Genomic DNA, 17,454 nt, shown 5'->3' on the forward strand with positions numbered 1-17,454 from the left:
CCTAGCCACTTTACCAGCAGGTCCAGTTCTTCCCTAGGTGTCAGATTCAAGTCCTGGGTGGCACTGAGGAAGGATGCTTTCCATGACCAGTAGTGTTCAGGACGGTCGTCGAACTGTAGGAGACCGGAGCTCACCAGTTCTCGGCGCATGAGGTACCTGGCGAGGTCTTGTGCTGGCTGTGGCTCGGGGGAGTATCTGTTGTTCGGACTGGGAGTTGGATGAGGCGGCTGCGGGCAAGGCTTGAATGGAGACGGTTCACTTAGCTGTTCTTTCTTTATGTTGTTGACTCTCGGCATTGGGTTCGTGCGAGCAGCTGCTCCAGTGTGTCGATGGTGTTGTCTGTAGGCATCCAGTGGCGCGTGTGTTGGCGGCGGTGGTCTGTAGGCATCCAGCGGCACATGTGTTGGCGGCGGTGGTTCTCTGCCGAACATCGCTGAGTGCTGCTGGACGTAGTTGCCTGTACGTTCATAGGCACTGAAAGGCTTACTCGGGACGTATGGCTCGTAGCGCTTCTCCCCGCTTTCAATCTCCTCATCCTCATATGCTGCAGCTGCTGCTTCGGCGGCAGCGGCCATCTTCTGGCTCATGAGAACGTGGAGACTGGCTTCAAGTTCAGCTTTCTGCCTCATCACGCTTGCTTCTTTTTCAGCGAAAGTCACCTGGGCTTGTGCTGCTTTTGACTTGGCACGTGCTCTGGCAGCCGCTGACGATATTGCTGATCCACCGGACCTTCTGGATATCTGAGACCGGGAGTCAGGTGTTCGGAAAGGCTCTAACCTCTCGGTTGCCTCATGGCCGTCTTTGGGTAGCTCTAGGGGTGCTGCGCCCTGTGCCTGTTCGACGGCATCCACCTCCAGTCTGTCCATGTGTAGCGACATCTTCCTGGGCTATCTTCTAGAGTTTGAACTCGCTGCGCTGTTGTCTTTTTACTATGCTGCCCTCGTACTGCGTCACCAGCAGGCAGAACTAGACAGCTAGATAACACTTTGACAAAGCTCCAAATAAATGTCGTATGATGACTGGGGCATAGCGATGTTTTATGTTATGTGTGGGTAAATTGGTGGAGGGAAATATGTGTGTAATCCAGTGTAATCTGTAAGGTAATTAATTATGTGTGATTGCTGGCTGGCTGTGTGGACTGCGTTGGAACTCCTTGAATGGACAAATCGCACACAGCTTGTTAATTGAAAGATTGGGACGGTGGCGGGAACAATCCTTTTTATACGGGACGTCCCTGACCGGGAGAGGACTCGTTTTCCCAGGGGGCTCGAGAGGAGTGGCGTCATCACGCTGCGACAGAGGAGCAACGAAATGACAACAATCCTTCAGCAGCCGATCGGTGCGGGAGAAGAGCATGTTTACATGCCGACTTAAGGGAAGTGCTTTCTCCTGCTTCTGTATGCCTGTGAGAATGGGCCATCAAGGGGTATTTCGGTGTGTGAGAATGTGTTTTGTCTCCTGGAGGCACAGATCTGAAAGCAGTAGCCGACGCAAACCCGGAAGTGGCATCGTAGAGGGAGAGGGAGTGCAACGCGAGTGATCGCCTACTTAGAGGAAAGTAATTTATACCATTGTCTAAGCTGGAGTGAGTGGGCTGACTTGCGGTTGTATGTGTGGACTGAGTTTCTCCCTTTCTTCGGCAGCGTATGGGTGTGCAGTGGAGCGGTAGGCAACTGGAACGCAGGCTACCGAGAGCCAGTGGATCGCCGTCGCCCCGCCCCCTGAAGACTGGACTGTGCTAAGGACACTGGTTGGTGGGGCTGCGGTTGGTGTTATTGACTGTGCTGGTTTTGACTTTTTATTTTGGTCGGCGTGGGGGACTGCCGCCGACCAAATTTGATTAACTCTTCCCTCTATCTGGTCAGACAGTAGGCCTACACCCGCTCAGAGGGGTGGGCTAGGACCTCGCAAGCACCTCTTATTAATGTACGGGTTTTGTTGGGTGGGGCTGTAAGCTTAGTAGTTAGGAGGCATGTATGTGCAGGACGGGAAAGGGTGACTATTTAAAAGTGTGGCATTGTGTGGAACTGTTGTGCTGATTCTCCCATTTTCACCTGTGTGAATATCCTTGTAGTGACTGTATGTGTGGCAGGGTCCTGGGATTTGGTATCCCCTGAGTGGTGTTACAGCACTTATTTTTCTTTTGTTTTCATATGAGTTGTGGTTTTCTATGTGGATGTATAGTGTGGACCTTTCTGACTGCATTTTATGTGTGGCTCCTAAATTACTAACGGGGGGCTGGTAATGCTAATCTCTTCGTTCAGAGGTACGCCTGATGTACATGTGGGCGGGCGGGATTCATGTTGGTGTATTGCTGAGGTGCTGCTCATTTTGCTGAATGTGTGTGGCTGCTGACCCTTGTAATAAAATTTGTAGCTGTGATCTGACTCAGTCTGGTGTTGTGTGTCTCAGAGGGGATTGCACCTGTGTTTAGATAGACGGCACGACATTTTGGCGTAGTTCGGCAGATCCCCTCTCAAGACACAGCACCATGTCTGACGAAGAAGCCGGGGGTGCGGCAGCAGCCAATAGCATGATGATGGTTCCTTGGTTTTTGGGTGGGCCCTGGGTGCCCAAGTATGGGGGAAAGGGTAGTCCGTTACCTTTTTCTGAGTGGCGGAGTCAAATGGAGGTATATCTGCGGGCCCAGACATTAACAGCCGCACAGAGAGTCGACTTTGTAATGAGTGCTTTGCAGGGGGAGGCCAAGAGGGAAATGTTGCTACTCATAAGTACAGACAGGGAGACTGATGCTCAAATTTTCATGGCCCTTGAGAAATTATATGGGGAGAATGTGAGTATTAGTCAGCTCAGATCTCACTTTTTCAAGTGTCAGCAGCAAACCGGGGAAGGGGTGGGGCCTTTTATCTTACGCCTCCGTGAGTCCCATTCCAGATGGCGCAGCAAGGAGGCAGCGACTGGGTCAGACGACGAGATGTTGAGGAGCCAGCTGGTACTGGGGCTGCTGCCAGGGCCTGTACAGACTGAACTACAGCGCCGGGTGCGACGAGAGATGGCCCTTACTTTCGAGGGGGCCTGTGGTGAGGCTAAAGCCATGGAGAAGGAGACCGAACGAGCCGCCATAGAGAGCATTGACACCAGGCGGACATACAACACCCCCCCTCAGCCCAACCTCCCCAGCACCTCAAACCCACTACATGATTGGAGCAAGATGAAGGAGGCGTTGCGAGCTGAGCTAGCGGAAGAGCTACGAGCCCAGGTAACCGATCTAAAGACCTCACTGCTGGCAGAGATGAGATCGCACCGAGCTACCCAGCGACAGCCAGACCAACCATTGGGTGGAGAGCAGGGGGCCAATCGCATTCAGCGGCGTGCAAGACAACCTCAATGGGATGACCAGGGCCGTCCGATCTGTCTGCGGTGTGGAAAGGCGGGGCACATGCAGCGTGATTGTCAGCCTATGGAGATGACCAACACACGAAGGGTGGCTGATGAAGGAGGACCGGTAACGGTGCCCATGCGTGCAGCCCTGGTGGGGGAAAGCCCGGAGGTCGAAGTCCTCGTTCAAGGAAGACGGGTCCCCTGCATTCTGGATACAGGGTCGCAGGTGACCCTGTTCAGCCAGGGCCTGTTTCAGAGCCACCTACAAGACACAGAACTGAAAGAGGTAAGCGACATCCCCTGGCTTATATTAAAGGCAGCTAATGGGCTGGCCCTGCCCTATGTTGGCTATGCAGTGCTTGATTTCGAAGTGTGTGGTGTGACTGTGCCGGGTAAGGGGGTGGTTGTGGTGGAAGATAAATATCTGCCCCCAGCCTATGGAATATTGGGCATGAACGTTATCCAACATTGTTGGGAGGGCCTACGGCAGCGGGGGGGGCACCATTTCACGCTTTTTAAGTCTACCCTCCCCAGGGCAGCTGTGGTGGCCTGGGACCGGGCGTTTGCTGCCTGCCGAAGGATTGAAGCAGCTGAACACCGGGGACCCAGCCTCGGGGTGGCCCGGTTGCGCACAACCAACCCAATCCAGCTGGCGCCACAGACTGAGACAGCAGTGTGGGCCCATGTCCCTGGGGCCATTAAAACCAGTCAGGAGGATGTCCTACTCGAAGATTGCTACCAGGGCGGGCAAGAGTGGTGTGTGGGCCGTGCGGTGGCCCGACTGCAAGATGGCAAAGTACTGCTGAGGGTGTGTAACCCGCATCCCTACCCAGTGGTGCTTCCCCCTCGACGACCCTTAGCACGTGTCCTACGCCTGGAAAGGGATGATGTCCAAGCACCGAATCAGTTGGTTCTCCGGCGAGAGACTGAGGCAGTGGTGGAGGTGGATGTAAGGCCAGTGAGTGGTTCCCTTCCTACCTGTTTGGCTACTCTGCTTCAGGGGGCCGATGGGCTGACGCCTCCCCAGTCCGGCCAGCTTCGGGGTGTGCTCGAGCATTGGCAGAAGGTGTTTGCCCAAAGTGAGGAGGACCACGGCCGTACTGAGGCTGTCTATCACACCATCCCCACAGGAGACGCTGCTCCGATTCGCCAGCGCTACCGACCAGTGCCACCCAACCTCTACAACGAGCTGAGGACGCTACTGCGTGATATGTTAGAGGGAGGGGTTATTCGTGAAAGCGCCAGTCCGTGGGCAAGTCCAGTAGTCTTGGTGAAAAAGAAGGACCAGTCATGGAGGTTCTGTGTTGACTACCGGAAGTTAAATGCGGTCACACATAAAGACGCCTATCCTCTCCCCAGGGTGGAGGAGTCCCTGACCAGCTTGAAGAAGGCTGAATGGTACTCCACTCTTGACCTTGCCAGTGGGTACTGGCAGGTGGAGGTCCTGCCTGCTGACAAAGAGAAAACAGCCTTTGCGACTCCACTCGGTCTGTATGAGTTTGAGAGAATGCCTTTTGGTTTATGTAATGCACCAGCGACCTTCCAGCGATTGATGCAGCGTTGTCTTGGGGGGCAAGTGCATGAGTTTTTGTTGATTTATTTAGACGACATAATTCTATACTCACCAGACTTCTCTTCTCATGTAGGCCATCTGGAGCAGGTCTTCGCCAAGTTGCACGAGCACGGCTTAAAACTACAACCTGCCAAATGCCGGCTGTTCCAGCGTTCAGTACAGTACCTCGGCCATGTGGTGACCCCAGGGGGGGTGGCCACCGACCCGGAGAAAACGGAAGCAGTGCGGAAGTGGCCCACACCCACAAACATCCGGGAGGTTCGCTCATTCCTTGGATTCGTCGGTTACTACCGCCGGTTCATTCCGGCGTTTGCGCGGAGGGCTGGGCCGCTGCATGCGCTGCTGAGGGGAACCGGAGGGGGTAAGACGCGATCTATCGACTGGAGTCCGGAGTGTGAAAAGGCCTTCCAGGACCTTAAAGAGTCATTACTGAGGGCCCCTGTCCTGGCTTATGCGGACTTTTCTCTTCCGTTTCGCCTCTATACCGATGCCAGCTTGCACGGACTGGGGGCGGTGTTGGCTCAGGTCCAGGAGGGCCGTGAGCGTGTGATTGCCTATGCCAGCCGTGGACTCCATGATGCTGAGAGAAACGATCAGAACTACAGCGCTTTTAAGCTGGAACTCTTGGCATTAAAGTGGTCAGTAACTGATAAATTTAGAGACTATTTGTGGGGCTCGACTTTCCAAGTTTTCACTGACCACAGGCCTCTGCTCCACTTGCAGACAGCTAAGCTGGGAGCGGTGGAGCAGAGGTGGCAGGCTCAGCTGGCAAATTACAACTTCACTCTGCGGCACAAGCCAGGGGCTGATCATCGGAACGCGGATGCACTGTCCAGGCTCCCAGAGACTACGGCAGCGAGACTCGTTGAGGCACTGGAGCCAGGACGGGGCGACTCCGAACGGGACTCGTGGGTGGAGCGCCAGGGTCGGGACCCGGAGCTAGCCAAGATTCGACAGTGGCGGCAGCAGGGAAGTAGACCAACCGTACGAGAGCGGCAGGCCCTCGAGCCCACTGGGAGGCAGCTGCTGGGAGAATGGGAGAGGCTGGAGGTGCAAGAGGGTGTGCTGGTGCGGCGACACCCCTCAACCACTGGGCGTGACAAGGTGGCAATCGTGGCCCCAGCGGCTGAAAGGAGATCGTTGTGGGGCCAGTATCACCTCGCTCTGGGCCATGCTAAGGGCTTCCGGCTCCTGACAGCGCTGCGGGAGCGCCTTTTTTGGATCGGGATGACCAAGGACAGCCACAGGTGGGCGCAAGAGTGTCATCAGTGTGTCCTCGGCCGAGCGGACGCTGGCCCAAGGGCTCCCTTGTGTTCCATTGAGAGTGGCTACCCCTGGGAGACCCTTGCCCTGGACTATCTATCCCTTCGGCGCCCTGGGGATAGCCATCCGTATATACTGGTGATGGTTGATCTCTTCTCCAGATTTGCTTTTGCTGTGCCCACAACCGACCAGACGGCGGCTACCACTGCACGGGTGCTCTGGAGGACTGTTTTGCAGCCCTTTGGATGTCCGGAACGCATTCTGACTGACCGGGGCCCATCGTTTGAAGCGGACTTAATCCAGCAAATGTGTGCGCTGTACGGGTGCCGGAAGGTGAGGACGACGCCTTATCATCCGCAGGGTAACGGCGCTTGCGAGCGGATGAACCAGACGATCATTAGGTTGTTGAACACTTTGCACCCAAGAGAACACTCTCGATGGACGGAACATCTTCCAGGGCTTGTGCATGCATACAACAACACACCACACAGTGTGACCGGTCTGGCTCCCTTCTTTGTGGTGTTCGGGCGTCATGCTCGCCTTCCAGTGGACCTAGCAGCAGGGTTGGTCAGGCCGGAGCAGCGAGCCACCCCGCAGGACTGGGTCCAACAGCACCATGACCGCCTCCTGGACGCGTACCAGCTGGTGAAAGAGCGAACGCAGCAGCGGCAACAGCAGGATCAAGGCCGGCTTAATCGGGGCCGACGGGCACCACCCCTGTTGCCTGGAGAGAGAGTCTTGGTGCGGGATTTCCGTCGGAGGGCACGAGGCAAGTTGGGCTATCACTGGGATCCCCATCCATATGTGATCCAGAGCCAACCCAGGAAGGATCGTCCGGTCTATGTGATCTGTCCGGAGGGACAAGACGGGCCCTTACGCACCATCCACCAGAATAACCTGTGTGTTCAACCTAGCAGCTGGCCACATGGGGCTCAGGGGGGCATAGGTGAGTTGGCAGGGGGTCAGACTGCAGTGCAGAGCGAACCCGGGGGAGAAACGGAGAGGGGGTGGTGGCCAGTTGGTTGCCCGGTTGGACCAGGTTCCCAGGAGGTAGATAATCCAGGTGGGACTGGGGAAGTTGGGGGAATGTCACCGGAGGTAAGGGGGGGGGGGGCCGGGTGGTGGGGCTGCAGCAGCCGGACTCGAGCCACGGCGGTCCCAGCGAGCTAATTTGGGGTGTCCCCCGGCTAGGTACGGGGATTAGTGGTCGGGACGACCACTGACAAAGTGGGGGGGAATGTCGTATGATGACTGGGGCATAGCGATGTTTTATGTTATGTGTGGGTAAATTGGTGGAGGGAAATATGTGTGTAATCCAGTGTAATCTGTAAGGTAATTAATTATGTGTGATTGCTGGCTGGCTGTGTGGACTGCGTTGGAACTCCTTGAATGGACAAATCGCACACAGCTTGTTAATTGAAAGATTGGGACGGTGGCGGGAACAATCCTTTTTATACGGGACGTCCCTGACCGGGAGAGGACTCGTTTTCCCAGGGGGCTCGAGAGGAGTGGCGTCATCACGCTGCGACAGAGGAGCAACGAAATGACAACAATCCTTCAGCAGCCGATCGGTGCGGGAGAAGAGCATGTTTACATGCCGACTTAAGGGAAGTGCTTTCTCCTGCTTCTGTATGCCTGTGAGAATGGGCCATCAAGGGGTATTTCGGTGTGTGAGAATGTGTTTTGTCTCCTGGAGGCACAGATCTGAAAGCAGTAGCCGACGCAAACCCGGAAGTGGCATCGTAGAGGGAGAGGGAGTGCAACGCGAGTGATCGCCTACTTAGAGGAAAGTAATTTATACCATTGTCTAAGCTGGAGTGAGTGGGCTGACTTGCGGTTGTATGTGTGGACTGAGTTTCTCCCTTTCTTCGGCAGCGTATGGGTGTGCAGTGGAGCGGTAGGCAACTGGAACGCAGGCTACCGAGAGCCAGTGGATCGCCGTCGCCCCGCCCCCTGAAGACTGGACTGTGCTAAGGACACTGGTTGGTGGGGCTGCGGTTGGTGTTATTGACTGTGCTGGTTTTGACTTTTTATTTTGGTCGGCGTGGGGGACTGCCGCCGACCAAATTTGATTAACTCTTCCCTCTATCTGGTCAGACAGTAGGCCTACACCCGCTCAGAGGGGTGGGCTAGGACCTCGCAAGCACCTCTTATTAATGTACGGGTTTTGTTGGGTGGGGCTGTAAGCTTAGTAGTTAGGAGGCATGTATGTGCAGGACGGGAAAGGGTGACTATTTAAAAGTGTGGCATTGTGTGGAACTGTTGTGCTGATTCTCCCATTTTCACCTGTGTGAATATCCTTGTAGTGACTGTATGTGTGGCAGGGTCCTGGGATTTGGTATCCCCTGAGTGGTGTTACAGCACTTATTTTTCTTTTGTTTTCATATGAGTTGTGGTTTTCTATGTGGATGTATAGTGTGGACCTTTCTGACTGCATTTTATGTGTGGCTCTTAAATTACTAACGGGGGGCTGGTAATGCTAATCTCTTCGTTCAGAGGTACGCCTGATGTACATGTGGGCGGGCGGGATTCATGTTGGTGTATTGCTGAGGTGCTGCTCATTTTGCTGAATGTGTGTGGCTGCTGACCCTTGTAATAAAATTTGTAGCTGTGATCTGACTCAGTCTGGTGTTGTGTGTCTCAGAGGGGATTGCACCTGTGTTTAGATAGACGGCACGACATAAATCCAAGGACTGATTGAATTTGTTTACTTTTTGTCCTCTTTGTCTTTATTGTCTTTTTTGTCTTTTTTGTGTAAAACTGTAAAAGAATACAGAAAATACATATAAGTTTTACATTACGATACAAATGAAATACAAGTCAGCTATGTTGCTGACCACATAGCTTCAGCACATACAGATCGCTAGGAATAGCGTTTACAACATGACCAACGAGAGCTAGCATAACTTAGCTAACTAAAGTATGCACAAAACATATATCTAAGTTACAGAAGTAAGAACTAAAGAGATATGACGAGGAATATTACTCTAACACAAATCATCTACTTACAGACAAATAATGTCCAAAGCTCAAACGTAAAATGGAAAATAGCTGGCACCGTGTTCATCTGTGTAAACTCGTGGTCGACTGAAACGTGAATCAGGAAGTTAACAGGAAGTAGTACTTACTTACTAAACAGTTACCTCAAAAGACCAGAAGGTGGCAGCATACACAAAGGAATGAGAAATAAGGTAATCACATACAAAATAGGATGCATTCTTATGGAAGGCAGAACACTTAGCCTACATGATTTTGGTTTCGATTTTCTAATTGGAGTAAGTCTTTGTGACAACACGTCATGATACATTTGATAATGTTTGATCGTTGTTTTGGTATGAAGCATCTTTTACGTAGCCTAATGAATGCGCTCTAGAAAGTGAAAGTAGCCTAACCTAGGCCTATGCCTCTGTGTCTGAGCTGTCTGTGCACGTCCGCAATTGATTACGTCCCTCAAATGGCGAACACATCAATCCCATGGTATTTTTGCCCTAAAATGCATGAAACATGCAAGTTCAAAATCCCGCCGGTAGCCATGTTACATCTCCGTTTCATATTTGCCTAGGCTACTAGCCTACAATAAATTGAACGAACTCAACTGACAACAGGTATCTACTGATTCGGTCATTGAGACTATGAATACAGTAGCCTACAACAAACTTTCTGTCAGTACAGTAGTCTAATTGCATAATGTCTTGACAATAGTTTTTCTTACCGGCTTGCTGTTTAAACTAACTGCGCCGCTCTGAACTTTCCTGCCAGGTTTATGACGTAAACCGCATCTCGGCTCTGGCATTGCCTAAACTCATCGTGTGGGAAATCAGATTATCTGTCAATATTGGGCTTTGGAAGTAAGGGATATTTGCTCAGTAATAGTAGCTCCCAAATATTCGGGGCTTTTGAAAAGAGAAGTTAAATATCATTAAAAACCACCATAGAGAATGAGAGAGCAAAGAAAATGGACATACACAGAGCATCGTGGACGAGTTTGCGGAGCGCAAGGCTCGTCGTAGGCTATGCCCTTCAAATAGTGCTGCGTATTATTGTTGTTGTTTTATTATTAGGGGTCATGTAGCCTAATGTTTTAGTTGTTGTTCTCTTGGTTATACTTCATGTAGCCTACGTTCGATGGACTTCAAAATTACATAGTTGCTCTCTGTGGCGCTGATGCTTGTAAGACCCGCTGTTGCGGGCATGTGTAGCCTATGTTGTAAAATTATGTCATGATGAGTTTAATAAAGGGCCCGGTCATGTGCCCCGCCCCCGGCCCGGCTCTGACTTGTTCCGCCACTGGGACTGTCAGTGCAAAAGTTTACGTCTTGATCACCGATCAACCTGTGTTATTGTTTATATTGTGGATATTGTTCATTGTTTAAGATATGCGTTATTGTTACTTGTATTATCAGTAATTAAATTGAATACTTAAATGGAAATAGGACCAATATGAAACTGACAACACAAGAACTTCCTCTAGCTGTCTATTTTAGAGTCTTCCCACCCTATCTCACTTTATCTATGTGTCTCTATCTATTTCAGCCCTGATCTCATCTCTCTCTCTCTCTCTCTCTCTCAAATATAATTGAATTCAGAGCCAGGTCCAGGAGCTGCAGGTGTTCCCTTTTCATCTTCTGTCGGCCAGAAGAAAATGTGAATCTATGAATCGGCAGTCACGCTAATGTTTATCTTAAGGATGAATAATGACCCCCCCACCCCCCTTAGTCCCGTCCCAGACTAGATTGCCTATGACACAGGAGTGAGACCAATTTCTAATTCAACAATTCGGTAAAAGCATGACAATTCAGGTATTACCGCGTAATCCCTCATCTTCCAGCTTCGGGGTATTTGTTTTCCCCTCCTGTGGCTACATCAAATGGGGCTCCTTTGAGCCATTGTTGTGCATGTTGTCCAAGCGGGATGGTGCCTTATTGGTTCTCTTTCTACAAAGCTTTTATTTTCTTTGCGTCTTCCGTCAAGGGTTTTCGCTGCTTCTTCGCCGGCTCTGCCATTATACACACATTTGCAACAATCGCTAGCGTTTCGTTAGCCTGCCTCTGTGCTGTAAACTGATCCTGCTTCGGTCGGCGGGTAGGATACACCGAACTTGCAAGTGGGATATTCTTCCTACAGGCAGTAGGGGCGGGCGAGAGAGCCTTCATTCGCCCCGTAATGAGTCATTTAACCATATACCGACTTACGAAGATGATTAATTAACACAAAAACGTTGCCTGGTGCACGAACACCCTGCCTTTAATCAACCATTTGAGATGACATTTCCAACATATATGGGATGATGCGGGAGTGGTGGAAAGTGCCATATGTATGTATGTATGTATTCATGTGACAATGCCAGTAACCTTGGGCACTTCAGAGTTTTCCTTAATTCACAGTGGAACCAACACTTTCAGTCTGGGGTGACCCTTCTGAGATTCAAACATACTTGTGAATGACAAGTGGGCTGGCTCTTCTGTAGAGTCCTTCGGTTTACACTAAAGGCAGAGACATTCCCTGTGTTTGGTCCACACAAGGACCAAAGTCAAAAGTCAGACCTCTACCCAGCCAGTGCTTCTCCTGGCCCTGACTACAATGATCGGCTTAAGTCTAAAGCTAAGTTAATGACTGAGCAAAATTGATTTGCTAATTTAACACCATGGGCAAGGCCTTATGCACAAACACTGAAGAGTCCCCCCACGCCAAGCAATAGTTATTATTAGGGTTGGGTATCGTTTAGGTTTTATCCGATACCGGTGCTAAATCGATACTTTTAAAACGGTGCCGATGCCGAAACGGTACCTGAACCGGTACTTTGTTTTTTAATTAAAATGGTCTAAAGCATGAATTGCTTTTTTTTATTGATAAGAAAAATTTTAACATGAAATTGAACTGTTATATTCAATTTACTATTAATATCTCATTGCTCCTACGCATAATACATTTAAATGTTAAAACAACTTGCCATGGATGCACACACAATGGTAAGCTCTGCTTTCAAGTTTACCCAGTGTAGGCGGTTAGCAATAAGGTATGTTAAAACCGCTTGCCATAGAACTTCCAGGTCATGGAACACGGCATTTGCAAGCAAGCTAATCTAACAGGGACTCTACTTTCCAGTTAATTCAGTGTGTTCCCAAATGCTTCAAGAAATTTCATGTCTTCCCCCATAACACGCAACAGTTTTGAACATATTAGGCTACATTATGTAGGTGTTGAAGTGTTTAGATTCCCAGCGCTTGTAGTAGGCATGTTAACAGCAACTGTGGCTATGCGCTAACACCAGTCAGCTGAGTTTAATTAGCCATAATGTACGTGGTTCCGTAGCCTCTTTGACAGCTCAGTGACATCAGGTATGTAACCTATTTATGTTTTTGCCAGCTAACTTTTAACATGATCTTCATATTCATTGTGATGCTAAATGGACCTCATGCACATGAAAGATTAATATCATGCCATTGTGTTGTTTAGAACACACCGTGAAATAAAGTTTTCACCTTACAACTTTGCTGATAACATTTCAAATAAATTCCAGTTAGCGCATTAGCAAGGATATTGTGTAAAGTATACTGTTGATGTTGTTTCATAGCCTTTTGCTTGTGTGTAGTTAGGCCCACTGCTAGATTTTGACAGTAGCCTGTGATATCTTTAAAGCAGGGGTGGGCAAACTGTGGCCCACCAAGCACTTTCATCTGGCCCGCCGAGCATTTCATTTGGTTATCAGGCTGCTCGCTATTTTTTTCCTGCGATAGAGACGACGTTAGCTTTACTGCAAACTGCTTTTCACTCTCCTTAGAGAATGTTTACAATGTCAATATCAAAACATCATGTTAAATAGAGATAACATCATGTTAAACTAAGTTAACTGTTAGTTATCCTTTGCAGCAGATCTAACGTGAACATTATGCGTTCAATTGGGAACGCGTCTGCACTCATGTGCGGCCCGCCGGCCAATTTTCAAAACCCAATGTGGCCCTTGAGCCAAAAAGTTTGCCCACCCCTGCTTTAAAGTAAGCTACTTGGGCTCATGCAAGCTGTAAAACCACTCGCCTATGTGGTGCACCCCTCTGTTTATACATCCAGCCAGTGTTTATGTTAGCAACACATCCAGATACAGTTAGCTATCAGAGCAAGACGTTAGAGATGGCGCATAACATGCAGTGATGCCTCGTATAAATAAATAAAAAACACGATTTAAGCACCGAAATGAGGCACCGAAATCCACGTTGTTATTCGATGCAGTTACTACTGTTTGCGTTGGCACCGGTGCCATATTAGAACCGTGTTTTGGTTATTATGCATGAAACACTTTACTCGCTGACAGACATTGTGCCTTTCCTGCCATTTAACCATTTTAGGTGTTCGGATCTGTGGGACCCATTTTCATTCTTCGCTAAAATAAATATTATGCTCTTTATTATTTATTCAAACTCAGACTCATTGGCCTTGGCTCATTTTCTGTGAGGAACATAAAAATAACTTATTTTCAATGATTGCACATGGGGTAAATGGCAAATATGAACCATACATGATGTCCATACATGATGTGAACCATACATGATGTGAACCATACATTGTTAATTGAGCTAAAGTAAACATCTGATAAGTATTTTTACATAAATTGGTATGGCTGTATTGATTTAAAAGCCTAAGAATGTGGCTGTAAGAAAAATATGAACCTTACAAGGGTTAAGTTAGGGCCCTCAGAGTTAGAGTAGTCACAGACGGTAAATATAAACACATGGGTAAGTAACATTCTGCTTGGCAACAAAATGGCTATATCCATTCAGTAGCAGTACAGAGGTAACAGCCACCATGGTGAAATTGTGGTAAATGTATCCAATTTGAGTACAGATATATGTACTTCACATAAATACCTGTCCAGTGGCGGAACAAGTCAGAGCCGGGGCGGGGCACATGACCGGGGCCCTTTATTAAACTCATCATAACATAATGTTACATAGGCTACACATGCCCGCAACAGCGGGTCTTACAAGCGGCAGCGCCACGGAGAGCAACTATGTCATTTTGAAGTCCATCAAACGTACATGAAGTGTAACCAAGAGAACAACAAAAACATTAGGCTACATGACCCCTAATAATAAAACAACAATAATACGCAGCACTATTTGAAGGGCATACGACGAGCCTTGCGCTCCGCGAACTCGTCCACGATGCTCTGTGTAGGCCTATGTCCATTTTCTTTGCTCTCTCATTCTCTATGGACAACATGGCAAGTCCACTCAGTCTCTCCTGTCCCACTGTGCTCCTCAAGTGGTTTTTAATGGTCTTTAACTTGGAGAATGAGCGCTCAGAGGTTGCAACGGTGACGGGAAGAGTCAAAAATAAAATTAGGGCGGTGCAAATCTCACTGAATGCAGAAGTTACTGCTGGGTGGTTGCATTGGCGGAGCGAGGGGGTGGCTTCGGGGGCTCAAGCCCCGAATCTCTTTTTAAAAGCCCTGAATCTTTTTTTGTATGTGTTTTCAATTTCCAATGATTTTTAATTTAACTTCCCCTCGGTTTCTCTATAAATCTTACAAAATGTAGCCTAGGCCTACTATTACTGAGCAAATATCCCTTGCTTTCAAAGCCCAATATTGACAGATAATCTGATTTCCCACACGATGAGTTTAGGCAATGCCAGAGCCGAGATGTAGCGGTTTACGTCATAAACCTGGCAGGAAAGTTCAGAGCGGCGCAGTCGGTTTAAACAGCAAGCCGGTAAGAAAAACTGTTGTCAAGACATTAGGCAATTAGGCTACTGTACCCCGGAATACAAAATAAACTTCAGAGAGACAGAAAGTTTGTTGTACTGTATTCTGTAGTCTGTATTCTGTAGTCTCAATGAGCGAATCAGTATACCTGTTGTCAGTTGAGTTTGTTCAATTCATTTATTGTAGGCTAGTAGCCTAGGCAAATATGAAACGGAGATGTAACGTACCGGCGGGATTTTGAACTTGCATGTTTCATGCATTTTAGGGCAAAAAATACCATGGGATTGATGTGTTCTCCATTTGAGGAACGTAATCAATTGCGGACGTGCACAGGCGCATAGGCCTAGGTTAGGCTACTTTCACTTTCTAGAGCGCATTCATTAGGCTACGTAAAAGATGCTTCATACCAAAACAACGATACATCAAATGTATCATGACGTGTTGTCACAAAGACTTACTCCAATTATAAAATCGAAACCAAAATCATGTAAGTGTAAGTGTTCCCTCATTGACTCCTGTAGGAGACAATATCGTTGATCCAATTTTGTAAATTTGCACGTCGTAAAGTTTAATATGAGAGTTAAAATAAAGCCAGTCATACAGCAGAACATTTTATTCAACATTTTACACATTTTACACCAGGCCCACTTGTGTGTGTTTTAAGCAAAATACCACTCTCGATTCAAAAGGAAAAAATCCCGCTGTGAATTTTATAAAATAAAAGCAAGCAAAATGAAAAAGAACACAGGCTGCCTCTGCTCTGCCATTGCTCTGAGTGAGTGGCACAAGTCTGCTTCTTTGTCAGGACAGGAGTAGAAAGTGCGGCCACCAAGGCCCCCAGGGCACCTGTTATAAATAACCTTGGGCTTAAGTTGACAGACTGTAACTCAGTCTTTATTAGTGAAAAGGAGGCATAAATCACGGCCGCGGGAATGATTAGCTTTGCATAGACTGTGCCTGACAGAACTGCAGGAGAGGGGGGTGGGTGGGGGTTGAGTGTGTGTGTGGGTAGGGTGGGCAGATGGGGGGGGGGGTGAGAGTGGGGGGATGGGGGCGTGAGGTAGCAATATTCTGCTCGCCAGTAAATTAAATATTATCCCCTGCCCACTCTCTCCTCGGGTGAAACATTGTCTGGCCTGTGCTGATTGGCCAGATGGATCTGATCAAGGAGACCCGAAGGCACAGGGCCTATATGCTCACGGCCGTCTCATCACACGGACGGGAGACGCACTCACTCAGACACCTGCTCAGATCAATAGCAGGTGGAGGGCAGGACTGGAGGTATCCGATGGTGACAGCAGTGAGATGTACATGGCTGGCTCCCAGCTGGATAAAGCAATGTGTTAAATTTAATGTTTTTTTTTGTTTTTTTTAAGGTAACTGGTTGCAAACAATTATTACTTTATCAACATCCAGATATATCCATTAAGTAAGTATTGAGTTTACTAGTAATTACATGTATCTTGATGTAGTTATCTGGATGTAGACAAAGCAATTGTTATTTCACAGTGTGAAACAGGGACTGGTGCAGCAACACGTAACACGTATTAATAGATAGATTAATAGATTAATAGATTAATAAAATCTGAGTCACACTCAATATGTCCTTGTAATCTCTCTATTACTGGAAAAGAGCACTGCGTTGAGACACTGGGGATGATTTATGCATGGCATGCATGGTGCCGTAACCTTTTTTTTTTTTTTTTTGTGTCCCAGTTAGTATATTGCTGATCCATTTAATTAGTTCATTTCAATAAGGGCAATGCAATAAACATAGCCATGGAAAAAAAAAATCTTGAAATAAACATACAGTGATCAAAGATACAAAGATACAAAGAACAAAGATACAAAGAACAAAGATACAGTGAACATTTAGACAGATACAAAATGCATCGATTTACAAAAATTAATATAAAGATATACACACATGGTTAGGATGTACATTCCTAACTCCATGCTTTTACATAAACCAATCCACTTCATGTCAGTCCTATTACCACCTCAGTAAAGAGTTTATTTTTCCGACAGTAGTAGTTTATCCTGGATTTTAGCAGCTAGTCAAGTGATTTATGGACCTTTTTGAAGTGGATCCTTATCTGTCAAGGGCATGATGTAACTTCATGAGAGCGCATCTCTAGTCCAGCTTGGATGGCTAGTCTTTGACCTAACTCAGCTGCAATGATGGCTGCAAAATAACATGTTTTGATGCTGCAAGAGTCAGAAAATCAAAGGCCTCATTAGAATCAACCACCACACACACACACATACTGTATTGGTCTCTTCCCTCCATTTTCTTTTTAAAATTCATTTGACGTTTTCTGTCAGAGCTGCATTCAGATAGTGTCCCCCTCTGTGTGGCTGACATGTCTCCTCTCAATTTTAACAGGGTTCTGACACACATGTAATCTAACACGGAGGCTACGCCAGGCATATAACTGATGCGTTCTGTTCGCGGAGCATATGCTGCAACAATTAGCCTCCACTATAATCAATGGATCGGGCTACACACCAGATGCGTACATTCCTAAAAAAAAAATAAAAAAAATAGACCAGTCTTCTTTCATTTTTTAATGCA

At 48.1% G+C, this 17,454-nt stretch overlaps 1 protein-coding gene and 1 long non-coding RNA gene across 2 annotated transcripts; both read left to right on the forward strand.

Annotated features, from left to right (window-relative positions):
* The first annotated feature begins 1,012 nt into the window (after positions 1 to 1,012).
* On the forward strand, positions 1,013 to 4,028 carry LOC121719808. Its single transcript, XM_042105590.1, has 2 exons — positions 1,013 to 3,628; positions 3,877 to 4,028. Exons 1-2 carry the CDS (start codon positions 2,492 to 2,494, stop codon positions 3,925 to 3,927), a joined length of 1,188 nt encoding a protein of 395 aa, XP_041961524.1. The 5' UTR covers positions 1,013 to 2,491; the 3' UTR covers positions 3,928 to 4,028.
* Positions 4,029 to 7,320: 3,292 nt separating this feature from the next.
* On the forward strand, positions 7,321 to 8,797 carry LOC121719809. The gene is made up of 2 exons (XR_006034378.1): positions 7,321 to 7,968; positions 8,054 to 8,797. It is a non-coding gene; the product is annotated as an uncharacterized LOC121719809 (long non-coding RNA).
* Positions 8,798 to 17,454: the final 8,657 nt, after the last annotated feature.

Source organism: Alosa sapidissima, chromosome 9 (genome assembly GCF_018492685.1).
Source record: "Alosa sapidissima isolate fAloSap1 chromosome 9, fAloSap1.pri, whole genome shotgun sequence".
Classification (NCBI taxonomy): Eukaryota; Metazoa; Chordata; class Actinopteri; order Clupeiformes; family Clupeidae; genus Alosa; species Alosa sapidissima.

Coding starts and splice junctions, on each gene's coding strand:
- LOC121719808 (XM_042105590.1), top strand. CDS start 2,492: ATGTCTGACGAAGAAGCCGGGGGTGCGGCAGCAGCCAATAGCATGATG. Junction 3,629..3,876: donor AAGACACAGAACTGAAAGAG/GTAAGCGACATC, acceptor TACCCTCCCCAG/GGCAGCTGTGGTGGCCTGGG.